General features: G+C 38.3%; 1 protein-coding gene across 18 annotated transcripts in view; it reads right to left on the bottom strand.

Annotated features, from left to right (window-relative positions):
- LOC105464817 (latent transforming growth factor beta binding protein 1) overlaps window positions 1-25,970 on the bottom strand; it is a 445,139-nt gene that overhangs the window by 162,972 nt on the left and 256,197 nt on the right. For all 18 annotated transcript variants that reach the window (XM_024787691.2, XM_024787692.2, XM_011712889.3 and 15 more), the window contains 2 exons: window positions 17,152-17,254; window positions 13,359-13,430 (listed from right to left, as the gene is read on the bottom strand). In XM_024787691.2, the coding sequence (XP_024643459.2) occupies window positions 13,359-13,430; window positions 17,152-17,254 (175 nt within the window). The remainder of the gene's footprint in view (window positions 1-13,358; window positions 13,431-17,151; window positions 17,255-25,970) is intronic.

Here is a 25,970-nt window from a genome sequence, read left to right as displayed (position 1 = left end):
CTGTTCGTATCCTTTACCTACTTTTTGATGGAGTTGATTTTTTCTTGTAAATTTAAGTTCTTTGTAGATTCTGGATATTAGCCCTTTGTCAGATGGATAGATTGCAAAAATGTTCTCCCATTCTGTAGGTTGCCTGTTTGCACTGGTGATAGTTTCTTTTGCTATGCAGAAGCTCTTTAGTTTAATTAGATCCCATTTGTCAATTTTGGCTTTTGTTGTCATTGCTTTTGGTGTTTTAGTCATGAAGTCTTTACCCATGCCTATGTCCTGAATGGTATTGCCTAGGTTTTCTTCTAGGGTTTTTATGGTTTTAGGTCTTACATTTAAGTCTTTCATCCATCATGAGTTAATTTTTGTGTAAGGTGTAAGGAAAGGGTCCAGTTACTGTTTTCTGCATATGGCCAGCCAGTTTTCCCAATACCATTTATTAAATAGGGAATTCTTTCCCTATTGCTTGTTTTTGTCAGATTTGTCAAAGATCAGATGGTCGTAGATGTGTGGTGGTATTTCTGAGGCCTCTGTTCTGTTCCACTGGTCTACATACATCTGTTTTGGTACTGGTACAATGCTATTTTGGCTACTGTAGCCTTGTAGTATAGTTTGAAGTCAGGTAGCATGATGCCTCCAGCTTTGTTCTTTTTGCTTAAGAGTGTCTTGGCTATACGGGCTCTTTTTTGGTTCCATATGAAATTTAAAGTAGTTTTTTCTAATTCTGTGAAGAAAGTCAATGGTAGCTTGATGGGGATGGCATTGAATCTATAAATTACTCTTGGCAGTATGGCCGTTTTCACTATATTGATTCTTCCTGTCCATGAGCATGGAAAGATGTTCCATTTGTTTGTGTCCTCTCTTATTTCTTTGAGCAGTGGTTTCTAGTTCTCCTTGAAGAGGTCTTTCACATCTCTTATAAGTTGTATTCCTAGGTATTTTATTCTCTTTGTAGCAATTGTGAATGGGAGTTCACTCATGATTTGGCTCTCTGTTTGTCTATTATTGGTGTACAGGAATGCTTGTGTCTACAACCATACCACTCTGAATGTGCCTAATCTCATCTAAGTTTCATCTTTATGCCCACATCACTCTCTTATATATTCCCAAAAACCTTCTAGAAAGAAAGAAACGTAGCAACTCACTTATGATAATGCAACTGAAGGCAACTTTGGAGACAAAGCTGTAACTTTGGGGCAATGGTGCCTAAGCAGAGAAGTCAGAGAACAAGATGAAAGAGGGGAAAAAGCATTTAAATAAAAACATCAACGAATATTTTCACTTTACAAGGCAGAACTCTAAAAATGAAAATTGTACTGGCCCTATACTGTTGAGTGAAAGAAGCCAGACACTAAAGAAAACACTTACTGAATTACTTGAAATTTCATAAGATAAAATTGATCTGAAGTTGAAAGGGCAGTGATTAGCTCTGGAAAAGAGGGAGCTACACACACACACACACACACACACACACACACACACACACCACTACTTATCTCACAAGGCTGTATCCAATGCACTTAACACAATGGCTCCACTAAACAGTCATTCAACAAAAGTTAACATAAACAAACAAACAAACAAAAGTTAGCAAAATATATAAGTAGATTGAAAAGTTGTGTAAGGCAATCATGAACAAAAAGTAAATTTACTAATATTAGAAAAAGGAAAATTATCACATTCTTATGCAAACAATATCATAAAAAGAAAAGCTCCATGGGTCAGAAGCCACCATTATAATCTAGCTCTAGACCAACAGGCCCCAGATTCCAAGTGGAAATTTCCATAAAATTGCTAGACAGAAAAAGGAAAAGGGTGGGGAGGATGAAAATAAACTTCTGATTCAAAGTAAGCTTATAAACCCAGTTAAAAATGTTAATGCTTGTTTGCTAAGAAACTAATTGAAGCCACTGATTTGAACACAAATATTCTCTAGATGAGAATAATTTTACGAAATGGTTTTACCAAGATTCTTTAAAGATTTTCAGCATGCCTTAACCAGTTAAATGAATACTTAAAGAATATAAAACAAGAACAGGTAGCTATGAACAATAATTTATTAGAAACCTTGGAAATGAAAAACAGTCTTAAAAATGTAACAAATGGGATAAAGCCTAGATGGGCATAGTAAAGCAGAAATTAGAAAATTGGAAAATGGAACTGAGATAACCATTCAAAATGCAGCAAAAAAGAGAATAAAAAGACAAAAGATTTTTTAAGAGCCATGAAAACCAGACTCCAACTATTGTTTAATGGGAGTTTCAGCAGAAAAGCATGGTGGAAAGTGATATTTAAAGACGTAATAGGTGAACACTTTTCAAATTTGAGGAAAGACATGAGTTTTCAGATTGACATTACACTCTGAGTAAAATAAAGATAAATCTAAATATAGACACATCATGATAAAACTACAGAACATAAGGAATTAGGAGATTATCTCAAAAGAGAGAAAGACATTATCTACAAAGGAAGAGGTGTCAAAACACAGAGGTCAGAAGACATTGGTATAATATAGTCAAGCACCACTAGAAAACAACTGCCAATCTGGAATTGTACACACGAGTAGTCTCATTATAAAATGAGTGCAAAATAAAGACATTTTCAGACACATAAAGTATATACTTTAGTGACCCTCACTAAAGGATCTGTTAAAGAATATAACCTCGAAATACAGGTTAACCAGATAAAAATACAAGATAGCAGTCAAATTTGATTTTCAAATAAATAATTTGGGATGTACTTACTTTAAAAACGTTACTTGTTGTTCATCTGAAATTCAAATTTAACTGGGTGTTCTGGATTTTATGTGGCAAATCCTCCCCAAAATAAGAAACAAATGCAGAAAACAAGCACAGGATACAAGAAATACTGCCATCAGAAAAATGACAGTAAATTCATTTAACTATTAGGTATATGAGGGGAAAAGGGCTTTATTTCCATCAAGGAAATAGGTCAAAGGTGTATACCTTTGACAATACCTGTAAAATAATGACTCTGGTCTAAGCCATAAATCCATTTTCTTCCAAATTTCCAAGAGGTTGCCATAATGGCCTTTCAGTGTTCCATTGACAAAGATGCTCTCCTTGATCAAACTCTAGTCAGGCTCCTCCGAACCCTCTTCTCAACCAGGCTCTGCCTTCATGCATGCTTCTGTATTTGTCTCCGCATTGTCCAGTTTTAGCTAGAATCCTGTTAAGTTAGTTTAGCCAGAATCCCCCATGCTGGATATCTGATTGGGTTCCTCATCTTCCACCAACCCCTAGGTAATGTCTGCTCACCGTGATCTGCCTTCAGCAAGAATACCCTCCTAGGTTGGTTTAGCCAGAATCCCCCCTTACCCCGATGTGTCCTCTTAGTAATTTTTCATCCACTGATACCACACCCTCACCCTCACTCCTTGGTGATAAATTTTTACTTTTCCTTCTTTTCAGAGTTGAGTCCAATCTCTCTCCCCTACCCCAAAACTCCACTGCAGTAGTCCTTATACCTGTTACAACAGTTACCTGAATAAAGTCTGCCTCACTGTCCTTTAACAAATGTTATAAATAATATTTTTCTTTAACATTATGTTAAAAGCAGAACAAATCCAGTAATTGTTTTCCCAGCACATATCACAAAGCCCATAATTAATCGCACGCAAATAAACCCAGTTAAAAATGTTAATGCTTGTTTGCTAAGAAACTAATTGAAGCCACTGATTTGAACACAAATATTCTCTAGATGAGAATAATGCAAACGGTGCATGCGATTAATTATAAGAGCTTTGCCCTAAAACTCTCAATCATTTCATCTCATCCTACCTGTTTCAATCCAGCACTATGCTGCAAGACACATTCTTTTCTCCAGCCAGGCAGGCTTTCTTGGGGGTCTCACCTGCACTTTCTAGTCCTCATTTATCTAGTGTTCTCAAAGCATTCGAAAACCAATCTTCCTTTATCTGTTCACAGTACTGCAGTTCACACTCAATATTTTTTTGGTAGTCATTAAGAGGTCTGAGATGCAAGCTACAGTCCAGACAAGCACTTTACAACCAAAAACTCCTTATGCAGAATATTGATCAAGACTGTTGAGTCTCATTTAATAACAGATACGCCCCCTGAAAATATGTACATTATCTTTTCTTTTGTCCAAATAAAATGTGATTTCCGATGCACTCCAAGGAACTTTTTATCTAAAAGGAGGCTACACTGAAAGTTTTGGTAATGAGCATTCTTGTGCCTCAATGTATCGGTTTCATAAATTTATTTTATTAAAGCAGAACGAGTATAATAGAATGGCGCTGAAAGAAAATTATGTGGCTAGCTCTTTCCTGTTTCCTTTAATGGGCTCATATGGAGTCAGCTAAAATTCAGCTAGTTTGAAGAGTAAATAAAGCAAATTGCATCCTGCTCACTCAAACTGATTTCATTACACTAAATTCTAAGGGCAGGAACAATGTCTTAGCCATCATTCATCACACATACTTCAGTCTATAGCAAGGAGTGCCCCAGCAATTAATCTTTGTGGAATACTGAATCATTTAAAAAGTCTTCGAGATGATCTATGAATAAGGAATATACATACACTGAACTATAAAAGTGTAGATGTCTTTTAATTACATTTTAGCACGTGCTGAGATACTGTGGTATTGCCCACAGTACGTGCTAAAAATGTAGAAAACAATACTAAGTTGATTTTATCCTTGTAAACTGAAACTGGTAGGTGATTTTAATATGTCAAAAGAGATATTTGCTTTTAATAAAATATTTCACTCAACAGACTGATTCTCCAAGTACTTTCAGAACCAAATTCTATTTCTGAAACTTAGATTTACATCTAACTTTTTAAGAACCCACTTATGGCAAAATATGGACAAAAGAGAGTACTCAGTATTTCCACTCAGGGAAGGACTGAGTATTAAAGAAAAGCAGCACGGACATAGGAGCTCTTAGTATTATTTCTGCAAGGTATTATTTCATTTAATTCCAGTTCTACATCAAACCTTTATAGCAAAATAATCAAATGACAAATGCCACTCTAGATCTATCAGAGCATATAACTGCATTGTTTGTTATGATAAATGAAGCAAATTATAACAATTCCATAATGCTGAGGGTAGCAAGGCTGTTTTGGAGCTCCGGGTGTGTATATGTAATAAATCATTCCTTTGAAAAGATAATTGCAGCAGCACTAGAGAGGAGGAAAAAAAAACAACTTTGAAGGCAATTATTTGAAAGCTCCTCAAATTAACATGTATACAGTTGGTTCTTTGTTACTGAGTGCACATTAGTAAAAGTTGTTTCAGGACATTAGTTCACTTAGTTGAAGGAAATAATGTAATTCTAGTTATTAACCACTTTAATTTTAAAAGTGCTTTGTAAACTGAGAAGACATTAGACTGTAAGAACAATGTGGAAGGCACGAGCAATTAGATGCTAAATGGGCTCCTTTTGAAAAACTTTAGGAAAACAAAATCAAAAAGCTTTAAGGGTCTAGGAAAACTGAATGTACATATGTAATGTGAGCAAGTTCGATTTCATTTTACTGACCATCAATATCACAAAGGGAGTGAAATTAAGTCCTTCTCTCAATAGTAATTTTAATAGATTATACTGAATGAAATCATATTATGAGTCAAATGCCTTTGTAATGTAATTTAGCAGTGCCTCCTTGAGGCCCCATGAAATAGAATTTTGTGTGTTACTTCACTCTAGAATCATTGCCAAGAAGTATAACACTGCTTTACAAATATCCTCCTGAGACCTAAGCCAGGATTTGGGGTTACCAGTAGACCATCAGTGAATTGACTAAGGTAGAACCATCTAATATGCTCAGTATGAACAAAGTTTGCTGAGGGTCAGTCAGCCGTACCAACACAGGAAAATGAAAAAAAATAAAAATAAAAAATAAAAACTCATGCAATTACTTGAATAATTCTCCATTCTAATATGCAAAATAGACAGCAAGTGATTACTTGCAAATGTGCATTTCTATCACTTCTAAAGCAGTATTTTTATTAATATAAATTGTTCAAAACATTAATCAGCCAGTAGAAGAAATGTATTATATAACGTTCTCTCCCTCCCTCTCTCCTTCCTTCCTCCCTTCCTTCTTTCTTTTTAGAGACAGAGTCTCACTTTGTCGCCCAGGCTTCAGTGCAGTGGCACGACGATAGCTCACTGCAGCCTCAAACTCCTGGACTCAAGCAACCCTCCTGCCTCAGCTTCCCGAGTAGCTGGGATTACAGGCATGCACCACCACACCCAGCACGTTTTTATTTTATTGTTTTTGTAGAGACAGGGTCTTGCTTTGTTGCCCAGGCTGGTTTTAAACTCCTGGCCTCAAGCAATCCTTCTGCCTCAGCCTCCCAAAGTGCTGGGAATACAGGCATGAGCCACTGCAGCTGGCTGATAACCATCACTTTTTAATCAAATAAAACAAAATTAATATTTATTTCTTTGACTTCTATTAGCTCTCACAACAGATGGAATATCTTCTAATTAGCTAGTATCTGCATCAGTGATACTTTACAAAATACATACAAATATATAATTAGTAAAGGTGGCCATAGGTGGTGTGAGAGTATAACCCTGGTTGGGGCCAGGCGCAGTGGCTCACGCCTGTAATCCCAGCACTTTGAAAGGTTGAGGGGGGCAAATCACAAGGTCAGGAGATCAAAACCACCCTGGCCAACATGGTGAAACCCCGTCTTTACTAAAAATACAAAAAATTAGCCGGACGTGGTGGTGCACGCCTGTAGTCCCAGCTACTTGGGAGGCTGAGGCAGGGGAATCACTTGAACCCAGGACGCAGAGATTGCAGTGAGCCAAGACTGCACCACTGCACTCCAGCCTGGCGACAGAGCGAGACTCCGTCAAAAAAAAAAAAAAGAGAGAGAGAGAGAGAGAGAGAACAACCCTGGTTGGGCTTATTAATTATCTGTGTGACTTTGGGAAAGTTATTTACTTTCTCTGTGTCTCAGTGTCTAATTGGGACTAATAATGTCCAAATCTCATAGGACTGTTTGAAGATTAAACCAAGTAGATAGCACATGGACTAACCCATAGTAAATGATCAATAAAGGTTAGTTCCCTTTCCCTAAAACAGAACAAGATGGTTGATAGCATAAGTTCTGGCCTCATTCTACCTTGGTTTAATTCCTACATGTAGCACTTAAAAGCAATATGCTGTACAAATGACTTAGCTTCTCTAGGTCTCAATTTCTCCTGTAAAATGAGATATAATGGTACCTACTCTAAAAAGAAATTTTAAAGGCTAATGGAGATAACTGACATAAAGTGCTTATTAAACAAAGCATCTGGCACACAGTAAATTTAGTTATTCAAATCAAATTAATTCATTAAATTATTTAGTTCTTTATTTCCCTCTTTATAAGTTTATGACTTCTGGGCTTACAAACATAGTTTATCATGAATCACTAAAAATATTTTGGTTTTATTTGTAAGTCACTGGTACTTGACCAAGTAAAATAAAGTTATAATAAGAGCTTCTCGGCCGGGCGTGGTGGCTCACATCTGTAATCCCAGTACTTTGGGAGGCTGAGGTGGGCGGATCACGAGGTCAGGAGATCAAGACCATCCTGGCCAACATGGTGAAACCTGTCTCTACTAAAAATACAAAAAAATTAGCCAGATGTGGTGGTGCGTGCCGGTAGTCCCAGCTACTCAGGAGGCTGAGGCAGGAGAATTGCTAGAATCCAGGAGGCAGAGGCTGCAGTGAGCCAAGATTATGCTGCTGTACTCCAGCCTGGTGACAGAGTGAGACTCTGTCCAAAAAAAAAAAAAAAAAAAAAAAAAAAAAAAAGCTTCTTATCTCATCAACAACAAAGGAACCCTTTCTTCATCCACATCGAATCTATTTTTTAAAAATTGGGCCTCTGGGTTCACAAAAGTGAATAAGACTGGGTCTTTGATGTCTGAGAAATCAGCCTGTCAGGAAAAGAAAGAGGTGAACAACAACATATAATGTGAATAAATAATTCCAACACAGAGTAAGAGGAAATCCTACTACTGTCTGGGAGACTCTCATGGTGGTTTTTACTATGGGTATGGCATGGAGCGTAAGCAGGAGACTGATCTTCAGGCCAAAAAGAGGATCTACTTGGAGGCGAGGTTTCTATATTTTCTGTTTAGAGGTACTATGTTAACTCTAAATAGACTGTGAAAAGTTAAACTGTTAAATTCCTGATTGCTCTAGGAATTATAATATAAACGGTCTATTAGTTACTACATACATTATAATTCCTAGAGCACTCCCTTTAAAATAATACAAAAAGGCCAGGCACGGTAGCCCACACCTGTGATCCAGCACTTTTGGAGGCAGAGATGGGTGGATTGCTTGTGGCCAGGAATTCGAGACCAGCCTGGCCAACATGAAACCCCATCTCTACTAAAAATACAAAAATTAGTCAGGTGTGTTGGTGCTACTCAGTTACTTAGGAGGTTGAAGCAGGAGAATCACTTGAACCCAGGAGGCGGAGGTTGCAGTGAGCTGAGATCGTGCCACTGCACTCCAGCGTGGGCAATAAACAAGACTCTGTCTCAAAAAGAGAAAAAAAAAAAAAAAGGTAAAGTGATACAAAAATGTATTGGTAAAAAGCCAAAACTAAAATGGAATTCTAAGGAAAGGGCAAGAAAAGAACAAAAAAATTCCTGATCAGACAAAGATGTTTAGATAGACCTACATCTAACCACATCAATAATTATGAGGTAGGAGATCAGCAGAACTTATTTTCTGAGCACTAATCATGACCCTGCTAATCAAAATAGGATGCAGCAGAAAAAACGGCCAGAACCAGCTGATGGCCATGAAGGCAACCTCTAGTCACCCTCACTGCTCATTAGCATCAAGACACTCCCACCAGCACTATGACAGTTTACAAATGCCATGACAGTGACCCAGAAGTTATCTTACATGGTTCCGGGAACTCCTCCACTTATTTTCTAGAAAATTCTAAATAACCTGACCTTTAATTAGCATATTATTAACAGTGAGTATTAAATGTAGCTAGCCAGCCATTTACAGGGACTGCTGCTCTGGATGGCTACTGTTGCTGTATGCTGCTACTGCTGCTGCTACTATGCTGGGCCACCCCACCTGTGGGATAGCCCTGGTCTGTCTATGGAGCAGCCACTCTGTTGTACCTGCTACTCTAATAAACTTGCTTTCTTTCACTGCTGGCTCAGCCTTGAATTATTTCCTGAGCAAAGCCAAAAACCCTCTCAGGCTAGGCCCCAATTATGGGCTATGCCTGGATCAATTACTTTAGATTATACTGCAATAAACACCCTTATTAAGAGGCAGAAATATCAGAATGTAGAAAAGAAGCAAGACTCAACTACATGTTTTCTATAAGACACCCATTGTAAAGGTAAAAAACCACACACTGAAATTTGCCAGACATGAAAGAAAAACATTCATTCCATAATCATAGCAGGCAATTGTAACACCTCTCTCAACAACTGATACAACAAGAAAAATTTCACAAGTATTTGGATATTAAGCAATACATTTCTAAATAATCCATGGGTCAATAATAAAATCAGAATAATTTTTAAAAACTGAACTTATTATTGCAGCACCAGTCACAATAGCCAAGATAAGGAATCAACCTAGGTGTCCAACAATAGATGAATGGATAAAGAAAATGTGGTGTATATACAAAACAGAATACTAATCAGTCATAAAAAAGAATGAAATCTGTCATTTGTATAACATGGATGGAACTGGAGGACATTATGTTAAGTGAAATAAGCCAGGAACAGAAAGTCAAACAGCACCTATTCTCACTCATATGTGGAAGCTAAAAAAAGTTGATCTCATTGAAGTAAAAAGTAGAACAGAAGATAACTAGAGGCTGGTAAGGGTAGAGGGAAGGTGAAGGTAAAGAGAGATTTGTTAAAAGATACAAAATGACAGCTGATATGGTTTGGTTGTATCCCCACCCAAATCTCATCTTGAATTCCCATGTGTCACGGGAGAGAGCTGGTAGGAGGTAATGAATCATGGGATCAAGTCTTTCCTTTGCTGTTCTTGTGACAGTAATTTTCGTGAGATCTGATGGTTTTAAGAAGAGGCATTCCCCTACACAAATGCTCCTTTTTCAGACTGCTGCCATCCATGCAAGATGTGACTTGCTCTTCCTTGGCTTCCACCATGATTGTAAGGCTTCCTCAGCCATGTGGAACTGTAAGTCCAGTTAAATCTCTTTCTTTTGTAAAATGCCCAGTCTTGGGTATGTCTTTATCAGCAGCGTGAAAACGGACTAATGCAACAGCTAAATAGGAATAAGTTCTAGTGTTCCATAGCTACATAGTTTCAAATAGGTAGAAGGAAAATACACTGAATGTTCCAATTATAAATGTTCAAGATGACGGATTTGCTAAATACCCTGATCTGATCACTACACATTTTAAGTATCAAAACATCACTACATACCCCGTAAATATGTATAATTATTATATGCTGATAAAAAATAAAAGGAAATTATTTTAAAACTTGAACTTAGAGATAAGAATATGACACAAAATTAGGGGACACAGTTAAAGTCAGAATCTAGACTGATAGAAATTTACTTTCATTTATATTTCAGGAAAAGAAGAAAGGCTGACATCAATGTCCTAAGTATGCATCTGAAGAAATTAGGAACAGTAGCTATTGAACAAAAAGTTAAAGGAAAAGAAAACAAAGAACAGAAATCAGTGAAATAGACAAATGTTTTCAACAAGGCAAATAATTGATTCTTTGGGGGAAAAAATTGGAAACATTGATAAACCACTGGCAAGCCTAATCCAAGAAAAACAAATATAGCACAAATAGCAATATAACTAAAAGGGATGGGGGTTGCTATATAAATTAAAAAGAAAACAAGAGAATATTAGGAAAACATTTCATATTAATAAATTTGACATTCTGGATAAAATGGCACTTTCTAAGGTAACATAGATTATCAAAACTGACACAAAGTAGTAATGGGAAATCTGAATAATAGTATAGCTATTAATTTGCTCCATAACTGAAACACTTTCTAAAAGAAAACTTCCAGGCCAAATGTCTTCTCCTGTGAATTATTCCAAATACATAAGGAAGAAACAACACCATAAAACTATCTGAGAGTAAGCCTTCTGTCTTCAAGTATCCATGAATGGTAACAAATGGCAAACAAATAAAAACAAACACACCATACCTAGAGAACATATGTATATTTTATCCATTTGACGTTAAGAGAAATTAGGAGCATCTGACATTCTGGAAAATGTATCTAACAATTAGCTATGCAGGATTGAAATAGTGAAGGATAAACAAGGACCCTCCTCTGTCCTCTAGTTTAATGGAACAACTACAAGAAAGCCTTTTCTGCAGAATAGAGTTCCCCAACAACCTTGTGATGAAATGTCTTTGGAAGTACTGAGCTTCCTGTCCATACAGGTGATTTGACAGTTTCATAATAACTATTGGCCAGGGATATGATAGAGTATTTTTACCCTAAACAGTATATAAGGTTAGATGGCTCGTAGGCACATTCCAGTTCTATGATGCTATCATTACCATCTGTCCCCTGGGACAGAGACTGTGAATAAAAAGAAAGGAATTACAGCTCAGCTTTTCACATAAGTTTTAGCCCCTAGACACCTAGTTTCCTGAAATGTCCTCTGTGATTAGGTACGTCTTGTTTTGTAGGACAGTTAATCATTTAGTGGCATGTTTACAAACATTTAAAGGCGTGTTTATATGGCAGCCATTATATTTCCCTTCAGTCTGTACTTCTGTGTGCTAAACACACTTATGTTTCTAGGCCCTTCACAAACCTGGTTGACTTTATTAACCAAAAGACAATAATGAACACTGAACATCCAAACCCCAAAATCAGTCTGACGGGCACAGTGTACAAGGTTGTTACTTCCACTGCCCTGTTCATTCTATTTCTACTAATGCATTCTACAAATGTGCTAAGGCTATAGACGTTTATCCAATTCTATAAAACAATAACTTGGTTTATACTGTAAAATATGCATCTTAAAATCTGTTCATTATTTAATTTAACCTACTCATTCATCCATCTAATTAATTTAATGATACCTTAAATTCTGACTCTAAAATTACATAGATTAATCCAATATTCCCATGTTACTAAGTTTTACAGATGTTTCTCAAAATGTGTCATGGGTGGCCTCTCCTTAAGTGGTTAATTCTAATTTTCTCAACATTCTGTGACACACGATGAGGGCTTACAATATTTTTAAGAAAAAGTCTTTTAAAGACAGAATATATGTGCATTTCTAAAGAAAAGTCTTTTATGTTAACAAAGACTCTACACATCAAAAAAGTTACACAGATGCAGCACTATAGACAATTTACTTGAGAAAATTCTCAGGTAATCAAGATATTCCTTTGACATGAGCCATTTGAATAGGGGGTTAACCTATACTCTGTAACATGACCTTAATCTACTCTATCCTAAATACATATGCTGGTCAAGGATACAGAGCCTCAGAACACAAGTCAGAAGACATGTGCCATGTTCTCAACATGGCTTTTGGTTCTATTAGACTCTGGGAGGCTCTCTGCTTTCTCGGTTTCAATGTACACGTATTTCCAAGTTACTAATAACATCTTCATCCTAGACATGTAAAGGGAAATTAGAAGCGTTGATCTTCCCATAAAGTAACTAAAACAAAATATGGTATCATATTGGGTACTAAACTAGGCCTTGGTAAACTCAAGTTATAATCTCAGCTCTATGCTGCCACAAGAAAGTCACTTAACCTCTCTGGGCTTGAGTTTTCTTATTTATAAAGTAGACACTGGACCAGACAATCTCCCAGCTTCCCCCTGCTTGTACAACTTTGCTGTACTGTTCAACATAAACTGAGCAAAAGTGTTCAGGGCATTTCATACTTAGCTACATAGCTTTTCTTCTTGCCTAAGCAAAATGTGTTTACTCTGATATCTAGTTCCTGAGATGACCAGCAACATTTCGATGAGAGGAGAAAAGGGAACTATGTTGCCCAACCATGCACTGGCAATGAAGTAGAACTGCCAGGTACATGTGGGTGCATGCAAGCACATATGTGCACATGCCCATGCAAGGATATGACTAGCATGGAAACCACATGTGCTCTCTAATGTGATCCAAACTCCTATCCAAACTCTTTTAGATTAAAAACTTGCAGCAAGTGTCAGTGGTAATAAAGCAATTCCAATAACCATACTTTAAACTTATTTCCTTCTATTTCCTTAGCCAAAAGGAGTGAACATGAGATGGTTCACTGTGACAGGCTGGGCGAATGAGCAAGCTGTGGCAAACAACTGACGTTTCTAAAAACCAAAACAACTGTTGAGTTCACATCAATGAATTCAGTTAGTCTTACCTTGGCAAAACGTGTTGTTAACCCGCTTATAACCTGGTAGGCATTCCATCATTTGGTTGTATCCATGATAAGCTGTAAGGGAAGATGCTTTGTTATACACTTAGTTTACATTCTTACAATCTTAGACTATTATAAGCGACATCTGAAGCCATTTAAGGCATCAGCAGACTTACTTATTCATTTATTAATACAAGAAACCAATACCAATGTATATCTCCATAATTTCTTTCCCATTCTGCTTATTTTTCAGGATACTTCTTATTTTGCAATAAAGTCCCAAGAAGTTATCAGTAAATCTTTATTATGTTAACTGAAACAATCTTGAGATTGTTGTACATTTTCTTCTAATTAGTGATTACATATTTCCATCACAAAGCATCTATTCCTCCCCAGTGATGTGCTTCAGGGTGTGGATTTTCTTATCCATTGTAGGTAGGGTTACTACATGTCCTGGAACATTCTGGGTGATGTCTGTTATTCCAGCAAAGTTAATTAACAGTACTTTACTCCCCAAAGTGTCCCAGTTTAGACAATAAATTATACACTCATCCTAATTACTGGCTCGGACATCCTAGTCATGAGATGATTCTTACTATTATGAACCTGAGAAGAATAGGCAGGTGATGAGAGGAAGTCAGGAAATTAAAAGGGCTGCACTCAGAATAGGCAAACAATACAAATGTTGCAATCACCAACTTCTCAACAAAATCCTATTTCCTGAGATTCTGATACTCTTGAGTGAGACCTGAGAGGCCACCTGGCATAGTGGATGCAGCCAAAGTTCTGGGATGTGGCAGAAGTGGGTTTCAAATCCTCTTCCTATCAATAGCTGTGACCTTGGGAAACAAGCCTCTTGGGTTTCACACAGAAATTCTATACAATGAGGGTAATTCCCACCTACTGAGCAGGAAGAGTACTTCCGCAGTTTAGAGAGAATTCATGAAAAATGCCTACCACAGGGCCTGAGTGTGACAAGCACTCCCAAAATGTCAAATGCCATTGCTATGTCCTGCAATAAGGAATTCTATTAAGAGAATACTACACAACAGAAAACAAGCTATAATCAAAATGGGATGAAAGATTAGACCATTAAAAAGACTTGAAAGAGGAGTAAAAGGGGAAAGTAGAAAATAAAAAGGGAAATTTTCTATTAAAACATAAAATTATTTCAGCCTCCCCATATGAGCTTTATCTATCACCACTAAACAAACAGGGTGAATATGTACTGGGGTGTCCCTCTTCTCCTTCAATTCTTTTCTTTGCTGTATTTCCTCTCTCTTCAGATTCCCCCAGATGACTAAAAGAGATCACAGTGAGGCGTCTGGGAAAGGCAAATTAAAAGAGGGCAGATATGGGTGTGTGGGAGTTCCCCCATTCAGCTCCTTGGCCTCACGTCTGTCTTGTCCCATAGACCACTGGAGCACGCTTCCTGCAGAGATTGTGGGATCTCTGGCTGCAAATTCCTCAAAGACAAAAGAGATGGATATTAACTTGTTTTAGAAGTTTCAACCGTCATCTACTTCAAGGCAGAGAGCCAGACCAGGCAATCTCTTACAGTCCTCCTCAGTTTAGGATTTTATGTTCATTTTCTTCTCAAAAGTTTTAAAGGACAAGTGACTTGTTCATGCTAAGCACATTTCTAATGGGTCACAAACTATTTAATGAAATCATTTGCAGATTTAAAATGAAGTTTTCACGGCAAAAACAAAAACAAACAAACAAAAAAAACGATCAACAACGAAAGGCCGTTCTGTATGTGGCTAAATAAAAACTTCAAATGTTAAATAAAAGCCACTTGAAAAGTAAAGTTTGAACTAGTTTGAGTGAAAAAAAAAAAAAAAACAAAAAAAAGAGGTGTGGAACACAAAACCATAGCGGAGAAAGCCAAGGAAAGTCTGCTTCCTTCCAAACTGAACATGGTTTAGAGAGGAGTCCCAACCAAGGAAAGGAAAACTTTATAAATGACACAGGAAGAATGTGACCCTGAGTGTGTTTCTTGGGAGTGAGTCACATAAGACAGCACAAACAGAATAAATGTCAAGATGTTAATAGTTTACTTCATTCATAGTCCACATTGCCCTCCCTGAAGTGAAAGCAGTTTCTTCAATTTTATACATTAAATGAGCCAACATATGGATTTATTTTCATCAACATGTAGTTAAAAGTGACAAACTTTGCACGTTCACATTCAACTAAGTCCTTATCAAGATCAAAATATAGAGCTCACAAACCACAGAAATCAATGAACTCATCTTAGATAAAAATGACGCAGTTCTAGACAAAAATGACAAAAGGTCAAGAGTGGAGGGATTAAAAAAACAAAAAAGGACAGTAGGAGTTGCTTTACCTTAAATGTCTATCACATCCCTGCTACTTTGGGGTTTAGACACGAGAGAGAAGAGAAGCAGCTAAGCAAAAGATACACAAAGAAGAGGGTAAATGAAAAAAAAAATAAGAAAGATGGGGAAGGTATTTAATATTAGAGAACATAGACTTAGCCCCAAAACAAAGTTCTATGAAACTAACTTCCCTCATCCTTAATCCTTCGACCTAACAGTGGAAAACATATCATCCTCCTCAATATCCCTACAGACAGACAGACACGGTAAACAAAGAAGAGGCAGGTTTAAGGAAAAAAAAAAAGAGGGCAATGCCTTTTCAACGTTTTAGCTATAGATTCCTGTTTAATGATCCACAAGACTCAATAGTAAATGAAAGAGCTGGGAATCGAACTCAGGTCTACCTAACTTCAAACACTAAAATTTTTAAATCAAACCAAATGTATCATAGCGATCCCTTTGGTCAGGTTGCCAAAATAATTTTAAGCAAATGGGTCTTCCAGTGAGGATGAACCATCACACTCAACCTACTTCCTGGAAATTCACATTGCAAATGATCATCAAATCAGCTTAGAACATCTACTTGGAAAATTCTCTCAGTACTGAAAATGTCCTTATTTACGTGGATTATTTTTGTAAATGAAGAATTCATTATGAGGAACTTTTCACTAAAGTTATTAGAATATTATATTCTAATAATATATTCTGGATATTAGAAATCAGTTATCCAGAGTTAATACTACATTGAGAAACTAAAGGTACAAATTATTGTTGGTAAGAGAGTATTAAAAAGGTGTAAACCTGATTTATTCAGATCAATATGTTCTGAAAAATACTTTAAAAACAAATCAAAGCCTGGGGGTGTTAATACAGATCAATGTTGCTGAGGTCTGTGACAGCATAAAAGCAGTGTTAGAAAAAATGGGAAAGAATTGTGTCCTAGTGATTACAAGTTTCTCTTTTACAAATCAACAACCTATTTCTCCATTGCAGCTTTCCTTCTAATGACATTTGAAAACCGATAACACAGCAAAAACTACAACATACGTTGTGGATATTAATAAAAATCTCATTTAAGGAATTTAAACCTAGGAAATAACAACTGCACTGACTTTTTATAGGGTTTGAAACATTTACTCACCATTTTAAAAGAGATCTTATTTTCTCTTCCCCTGAGACAAAAAGTCCATTTTAGCTCATTACCGCTTAAGACTTTTTTCCCCCATAAGTAATCCAACTAAAGAGGATAATTAATAACTGTGCTTATTACAAAATAATTGACATGAAAACTTTTTCAGACTTGCAAATTTTCTGGAAATGCGTATTATAGTACTACATTCTAGAATTCAGTAAGAGTTATTTGAAAGTCTAATACTACCTCATCATTAAACGAGTAATCATAAAAAACAGATATGCTACATTGACCTGCAAAGGAGTGAGGAAACATTACTTACATGGTTTCTTGGGGCATTTCTGGCATTTGTTAAAGCCCCAGGAGGTACCCACAGTTCCACAGCAGTCCTCTTGCTTTGAAAGGCCAGGGAGCGCTTTGCCACACTGCAATGATTAGGTGTGAAATATGAAGGTTAATTGAGTGCAGGATGCCCAGCCCCAGAGCACTGCTGTACCTCACAGTCACACTATAAACCAGTTCCCTTGTTATCGACACAATTAGAAAGGAAAAAAACTGTAAAACTTGCAAAGAAAATACCTGGACAGAAATCAATACAACACAAAAATGAACAAGTACATTTCCAAATGACTGCACCTTGGTATTTCCAGTCTAAGAAAATCTGTCACTGCTCAGAGTACTTTATAAAACTTACGTTTCCAATGCCTTTTTTTCTTAATAAGAACCTCATAATGTATAAGATCAATATAGGCTTTTTAGATTTTAGTTGTATCTGTCTCTTTAATAAAATCTCTTGTGTGGATCATCTGGGAACAGAACTCTAAGGGTATGGCATGTGTGTGAAACGTGAGAAGATGGCACAGGTCCCACCTACAAGAGGCTTCTGATCTTCCTGTAACCCCAAGGCCTGGGCACTGACAGGACAGAAGAAACAATTACTGGCTGGGCCAAATCAGCTGTAGCAAAGACGAAGGCTCCAGGCAGCCAAGTGTTCTGACCCAGGGAGGTCAGCCAAGCTAGGAAGGTGCCAGCATGTTTAAGCAAGACCGGCTTGAGCAGGCAGAAAAGCAGGACTTACAGGCTACTGGTGCAACACGGTTGTCCAGTGTTAAGACCAGGTAAGACTCCTGGTCAACCATAGGAAGTGAGAAAAAGCTGAGAGGCAGGGGCCTGAAGTTAGACCACCTCAGTGGGGCAAGGAAGTGCCTAAGAAAACAGATCTTGCTCTGTGGACCTATCCAAAGGCCAGCCTGAGGGGAGGACCACTTGACTCTCCACCCCTGCTGTGCAGGCTAACACACCCCACATTTTTGTCTCCTGTGTAAACGCAGAGCATCCAAGGGGTTATTCTGCCTTCCTCTGCCTCAGTCTCTACAAAAATCCTCCCAACAGTTTCCAGAGTTGTCTTTCCAATCTGATTCAAATCTGATCACATTACTGATGAAAACTTTTCACTGACTCTCCATTGTCTGAAAACTGCACACTCCAGAATGATCTATAAGGTCCTTCCTATTCCCACCTGAGGCAATCTCTTGTCCCCATCCACCTCTATCCTGCAGACATACCAAAGGGCTCTTTATTTTCTGAACAAACCACGTCCTTCCAAAAGGAGCACGTCTCCCTGGAACACCCTCTCCTTTTTTCTTTCCCAGAATAGACTTTATTCAACCCTTGACATGTATTAATAGCTCTGAGAACCATCACTATGAAACCTCCCCTATCTCCTTAATTCCAGTGAGTTCCTCCCTCCTTTTTATCCCACAGCACTGTCTATATAGTCTACTGCCTCTGCGATGCATTTCTGTTCAATGCATATGTATCTTATGTTTATATTCCAGTACACAGTACATGTTGCAAATGCTCAGGAAACACTGCATGAAGAAAGGAACAAACAACCTAGGGAACTAAGGAACAAGCTAGTTGTAGGCCATCCAGGCAAGCAATGGCTGTATAAAAACCAATGGAGGGGTCAGGCATGGTGGCTCACGCCTGTAATCCCAGCACTTTGGGAGCCCAAGGCGGGCACATCATGAGGTCAGGAGATCGAGATCATCCTGGCTGACATGGTAAAACCCCGTCTCTACTAAAATACAAAAAATTAGCCGGGCATGGTGGTACATGCCTCTAGTCCCAGCTACTCAAAAGGCTGAGGCAGGGGAATCACTTGAACCCAGGAGGCAGAGATTGCAGTGAGCCAAGATCGCACCACTGCATGCCAGCCTGGCGACAGAGAGACTCCGTCTCAAAAAAAAAAAAAAAAAAAAAAAAAAACCAAGAAAACCAATGGAAGTTTAGCATCCATACCTCAGGCTAGTGAGCAGTGTGTGGTGACAGAAGGTCCAGGCAGGTGGTGGCCCTCAGAAGGACAGCAGGTAGTAGACACCAGTCACCTGGCAGGCCTCCAGGGACAGCGTTTCTTTCCCGCCAGGTCCAAGCATGCAGCATTCTGATTAAGGCTCTAAGTGACTACATATCCAAATTGTAAAACAAGACCAAACCACAGAAGGCCCAGCTAAGTTTTAGTTACATCATAGCTTTGATGTTCTAAGGTTTCATTATTTTTAATGATTTCAACAGGATGCTGTGTGCTCTCCAACAGCAGTATATGATAGTGATTAAAAATGTGACTCAGGAGTTAGAGAGGCCTGAGTATGAATTCTGACTGTAGGACTTCTTACACGCATTATCTTAGACATTTTCCTACCCATAACATAGATTGCATTGTAGTATCTTTCTCACAGGGTCATGAAACATGAAAGAAAAAAGGCACGTGCAATGCTGAACATTATAGCTGACCACTTACATGTGTCAGGTATCATTACCATTATCATTATTATTATTATTATTATTATTATAGATAAAAGCTCCCTACTCCAGATGTCCCATTTGAAGCCCCTAATGTTTGTCAGATTCCCCAGGGAGTAGAAGGTGTGTGAGTGGAGTAGATTGTAAATGGTCCTGTCAGTCAAACAGGTTAGTCCAATTGCCCTCTCGAAAGTACCAGACTCCATAAGAAATGACCCTGAGACAAAATGAATTTCCCTAATAAAGCTGGTGTTGAAGACATTTTGAGTTAAGCAAAAGTAGGCATACCAAAACAATTGCTTTTTTCTTTTAGATGAACTTGAAAAAACACGTAATTCTGGGGAAGGCACTGAAAAAAGCCCTAGTGTAAGTCAGTAAAGCCCAAGACCATCACATCTCTTGAAACCGGGGCAGTAACTCCTGTAGACACGTGACACGCATTCCTTGAAATAAGGAAATTCTCTCATAAAACATCACAACTGGATAAACAGCGAGGGACGTTGTGTGCCAGATACCAACGCACTGACTCGGAGAAGTCTGTTTGAAGACAGGGCTCTCAGCGAAGTGTTTAACCACGTGCAGTGAGGGAAAGTCCCCGAGGCTGGAACAGCGGTGGGGCCACAGATGAATAGTCTCAGACATGGGGGAAGACTGGACCAAAGGAAATATGATAAAGTGGTAGGTGGGTAGGTAGTCCCAGAGACAGCGAAACAAACATGCATCCGCATGTACACGCAGAGTGGGGAGAGGAAGAGGGAGAGACACATCCAACGTGAGAACAAACGGGAACCTGAGAGAAGACAGGCACATACTTAGGGCTGGAATCAGGTAGTTTCCATACTCCTTGAGCTTAATCACAAAACATGTAACCCTGAAATATGAAGGACTGAAGGGAGGAAAGGGCAACAATGACCAGGCCTAAGACTGGGAACAAAATGATTCTGTAAAAACACAGAGGTCCCCACTGTTGCAACCTGGCTGCCAAAGCGTGCTTAGGGTTTATTTCCAGTTTTATAAAATTGATGTAAGACACCAGTTCACATCATATACAGATCATTCTTGTACTGGACTCTTTAGGTTCGTCTCCTAATCAAGCAAAACACTCAACACTTGCTGATTTTATATGCTCAAAATGTTAGAGGCAGTTAAAATCCAATTTTCACCTTGGATTCCTAGAATGTTTTATTGGGTAGGGCAAAAATAAATCATTTTTTCTCAACCGGGCCTCCAGAAAGGTACAAGGTTTTCATTACATGATTCAGGCCGCTTTATCCCATGGCTTTGTTTTTGCAGGTCCACGGCCAAGAGCAGCATAAGCCATCCAAATTGATTAAATAAATGGTAGTGTAAGTGGTACCACAACACTGTGTGTGTCTTGAAACTGGGTCTGCACAGTATAAGAATAAGCTACAAGAGATGAAGTCACAGTTAAAACAAGACTGAAAGTTCTCCATATGCCTTTCAGTTATTTAACTATGAAGAGGCATCGATGTGCAGCCAGAAACTTCATCTGAGAGATCTTTGTGGCCATACTCAGAGTTCTCACCCAAGAGATCACTGAACACCACAGGGTCTCACCTGGATGTAAGACATGCCTAGAAGAAAAGAAGGTAGAGGAAAGATCTTCTTTCTCCCACACCAAAAGGCCACATGGAAGAGAATCACATGGAATAGGATGAGATCAGCATTCAGAAAATCCTTGTCTATGACTGCTAGGTTCTGCTCTTTGGTGAGAGTAATCACGTGGATATAGGCTCACGCTAACTATATTTTTACGCGCAGATTGAGGTGATATTTTACAAGTTAAAAACACACATGGAATTCCTCCTTTGTGAATTATTCACTACCTTCACACGGAAAACTTCATCATTTCAGGATGTGTCTTACAAATAAGCAATCCTGGAGAAATGCGCTAAATTTACAACCCGATATTTAGCTAAGTCAAGTCCAAAACAAAAATCCTATCGGGTCAAACAGGCTACAGTGCCTCAAAAAGCTCACACAACCTTGGGCTGCAGATTAACAGACACTACAACCCTACACAGCTGTCCCAGGATTCCGCCCATGCATGACCTAGCTGAAGCACTGCAAGCAGAGAAATGAAAGTTCTGGCAACCAAGTCCTGTGAGGATCAACCGAGGAAAGGAGGAATGGTGAGACTAGGTGCAGACACGACAGCAGTGTTCAGATACCCTGAGCAAGAGGAAGCCTGTTGTATGATAAAGGTCCAGGTTGAGGATCTCTGATCCAAAATGCTTGGGACTAGAAGTATTTTAGATTTCAGTTATTTTCAGGTTTTAGAATATTTGCAAATACTTACAAGTTGAGCCTCCCAAATCCACAAGTGCAAAATCTAAATTGTTCCAACGAGCATTTCCTTGGAGTGTTATGTTGGTGCTCAAAACATTTTGGATTCTGGAGCCTTTTGGATTTCAGACTGTTGGATTTGGGATGCTTAACTTGTATTGGCAGGACTAAAGGCTACAAATCATAGAAAGAGTGGATTCAACCTCATTAAGTAGAAGATCCTTTCAACAGTTAATGCTCCTTAACAGTGGAAGATGCTGACTTCACTAGGAACTGACCATGGAAAACCATCTCTCAGGGATGCCCAGGATTTGAAGCAGATGACCTTTACAACTTTTGCAAGGTCTAAGGTTCTGTGGTCACTACATACTGATGGGTTACATTATCCCATCTAGGAAATACAAGTTACTACACACCACAGCAGAACTCAAGTGTTTCTGTTGCTCTCACATCTATAATAGGACTGCGTCTGAGCAGATGGCCTCCTAACCACCTCCTTTTGTCTTATCTCCTCCTCCCTCATTTCCACATCTCTAGAGTTGCTCATGCTGCCTGGGCCTCTAACTTCAGGACTTATACAAATAAGGCAAAAGAAAGAAAAACAAACAAAGCTACTCCCAGCCCTGATTCACCAGTACACTGGTCATGATTCCTGGAACATTGAGTGCATGAAAATAACTTTTCAACCCTTCTTACGTGCACATCTGTATGAACCCTGTGATTCAGATGGTAAGGCTATTCAAGAATCATTACAATTATTCCACAAATATCCATGTTACTGCATTTACAACACAAAATTATTATAAGCAACAGTGAAAAAAACTTTTAATTTTGAAGCCAGGTGTCAAAAATTACAGATTGTAGGGTAATGTATGCAATCTAAATCTTGGCCTGATTGGGAACACATACCTTCAGACTTTAATCTCATTTTTGAGGTAATACTGTAGCACTTCCCTAATATTCAAAGTTGGGCTGTGATCACAGTCACTTTTACATCTCCCTATCAATGCGAGAGGAAAGATAGTTCAAAACTTATCATTTGGTAATCAAGGCTTGCAATTTTTGTCAGTTAAAAAGTCACCACTGGAGTTGCTTCAGAGCTGAATGATGATTTGAAGACATTGTGATAGATGGTGGAGTATGGTTTCACAAGGTTTTAGAAGATTTAATTTTCAGGTATTACAATTGCTGGTACCTATAGTACCTGCAATGTACCCTCATTCAAAGAGTGTTTGCTGCACTGTGCAGAGTCCTGGGGAAGGAGAATCCAGCAGTAGTGGTAAGAAAAGAGTGCTGGACTGGAATCATCAGACTTGGATTGAAATCCCGGATATTTCTTACTAGCAGTGAGAAGTTCAGCAGATCATCCAACCTCTGAGTCAGTAATCCTAACCCCAAGGATTGTGGGATTATCCAATCACAGATACTGGGACTCCATCAACCCCTGTGTGGGGATTAGAAAAGGGCAGCACTAGGATGTGACCCGCACCAGGACATAGAGTTTGATGAGCAGAGCACGGGCTGGATCCAGGCTCCAATCATCCTCCCTCAACTGGTGTCTGGTGTGGGTAAAACCTACAACCAGCATTAAAGTACTGGCCATTTGATAAACTGCCAGGACACATTTATTAAAAGTGTTCAGATATTTATCTATTAAAAGGGCCACTCCATAAAGACAGCCACATGTCAGGAACCCATTACTTAATCTTACTATTTAAAACACTAAAAAATGATAAACTGAAATACTCCTATGAATTGTCTTCATTACATGTATATAACTCATTTTATTATGCTATGAAGGACTATTATACAATGAAGTATAAAACATTTTAAGTTTGATATTGGCTGTGGGTTTCTCATAAATAGCTCTTATGATTTTGAGATACGTTCCATCGATACCGAATTCATTGAGAGTTGTTAGCATGAAGGGCTGTTGAATTTTGTCAAAGGCCTTTTCTGCATCTATTGAGATAATCATGTGGTTTTTGTCTTTGGTTCTGTTTATATGCTGGATTATGTTTATTGATTTGTGTATGTTGAACCAGCCTTGCATCCCAGGGATGAAGCCCACTTGATCATGGCGGATAAGCTTTTTGATGTGCTGCTGGATTTGGTTTGCCAGTATTTTATTGATGATTTTTGCATCGATGTTCATTAGGGATATTGGTCTAAAATTCTCTTTTTTTGTTGTGCCTCTGCCAGGCTTTGGTATCAGGATGATGTTGGCCTCATAAAATGAGTTAGGGAGGATTCCCTCTTTTTCTATTGATTGGCATAGTTTCAGAAGGAATGGTACCAGCTCCTCCTTGTACCTCCGGTAGAATTCGGCTGTGAATCCGTCTGGTCCTGGACTTTTTTTGGTTGGTAGGCTATTAATTATTGCCTCAATTTCAGAGCCTGCTATTGGTCTATTCAGGAATTCAACTTCTTCCTGGTTTAGTCTTGGGAGAGTGTAAGTGTCCAGGAAATTATCCATTTCTTTTAAGTTTTCTAGTTTATTCGCGTAGAGGTGTTTGTAGTATTCTCTGATGGTAGTTTGTATTTCTGTGGGATCAGTGGTGATATCCCCTTTATCATTTTTTATTGCGTCTATTTGATTCTTCTCTCTTTTCTTCTTTATTAGTCTTGCTAGCAGTCTATCAATTTGGTTGATCTTTTCAAAAAACCAGCTCCTGGATTCATTGATTTTTTGGAGGGTTTTTTTGTGTCTCTATCTCCTTCAGTTCTGCTCTGATCTTAGTTATTTCTTGCCTTCTGCTAGCTTTTGAATGTGTTTGCTCTTGCTTCTCTAGTTCTTTTAATTGTGATGTTAGGGTGTCAATTTTAGATCTTTCCTGCTTTCTCTTGTGGGCATTTAGTGCTATAAATTTCCCTCTACACACTGCTTTAAATGTGTCCCAGAGATTCTGGTATGTTGTATCTTTGTTCTCATTGGTTTCAAAGAACATCTTTATTTCTGCCTTCATTTCGTTATGTACCCAGTAGTCATTTAGGAGTAGGTTGTTCAGTTTCCATGTAGTTGAGTGGTTTTGATTGAGTTTCTTAGTCCTGAGTTCTAGTTTGATTGCACTGTGGTCTGAGAGACAGTTTGTTATAATTTCTGTTCCTTTACATTTGCTCAGGAGTGCTTTACTTCCAACTATGTGATCAATTTTCGAATAAGTGCGATGTGGTTCTGAGAAGAATGTATATTCTGTTGATTTGGGGTGGAGAGTTCTGTAGATGTCTATTAGGTCTGCTTGGTGCAGAGTTGAGTTCAATTCCTGGATATCCTTGTTAACTTTCTGTCTCGTTGATCTGTCTAATGTTGACAGTGGGGTGTTGAAGTCTCCCATTACTATTGTATGGGAGTCTAAGTCTCTTTGTAAGTCTCTAAGGACTTGCTTTATGAATCTGGGTGCTCCTGTATTGGGCGCATATATATTTAGGATAGTTAGCTCTTCCTGTTGAATTGATCCCTTTACCATTATGTAATGGCCTTCTTTGTCTCTCTTGATCTTTGATGGTTTAAAGTCTGTTTTATCAGAGACTAGGATTGCAACCCCTGCTTTTTTTTGTTCTCCATTTGCTTGGTAGATCTTCCTCCATCCCCTTATTTTGAGCCTATATGTGTCTCTGCATGTGAGATGGGTCTCCTGAATACAGCAAACTGATGGATCTTGACTCTTTATCCAATTTGCCAGTCTGTGTCTTTTAATTGGACCATTTAGTCCATTTACATTTAAGGTTAATATTTCTATGTGTGAACTTCATCCTGTCATTGTGATATTAGCTGGTTATTTTGCTTGTTAGTTGATGCAGTTTCTTCCTAGCATCGATGGTCTTTACATTTTGGCATGTTTTTGCAATGGCTGGTACCAGTTGTTCCTTTCCATGTTTACTGAATGGGCAAAAACTGGAAGCATTCCCTTTGAAAACTGGCACAAGACAGGGATGCCCTCTCTCACCACTCCTATTCAACATAGTGTTGGAAGTTCTGGCTAGGGCAATCAAGCAAGAGAAAGAAATAAGGGGTATTCAGTTAGGAAA

Source organism: Macaca nemestrina, chromosome 13 (genome assembly GCF_043159975.1).
Source record: "Macaca nemestrina isolate mMacNem1 chromosome 13, mMacNem.hap1, whole genome shotgun sequence".
In the NCBI taxonomy this organism is placed as follows: domain Eukaryota; kingdom Metazoa; phylum Chordata; class Mammalia; order Primates; family Cercopithecidae; genus Macaca; species Macaca nemestrina.
Note: the sequence above shows the minus strand (reverse complement) of the source record. Positions and strands in the feature narration are given on the sequence as shown.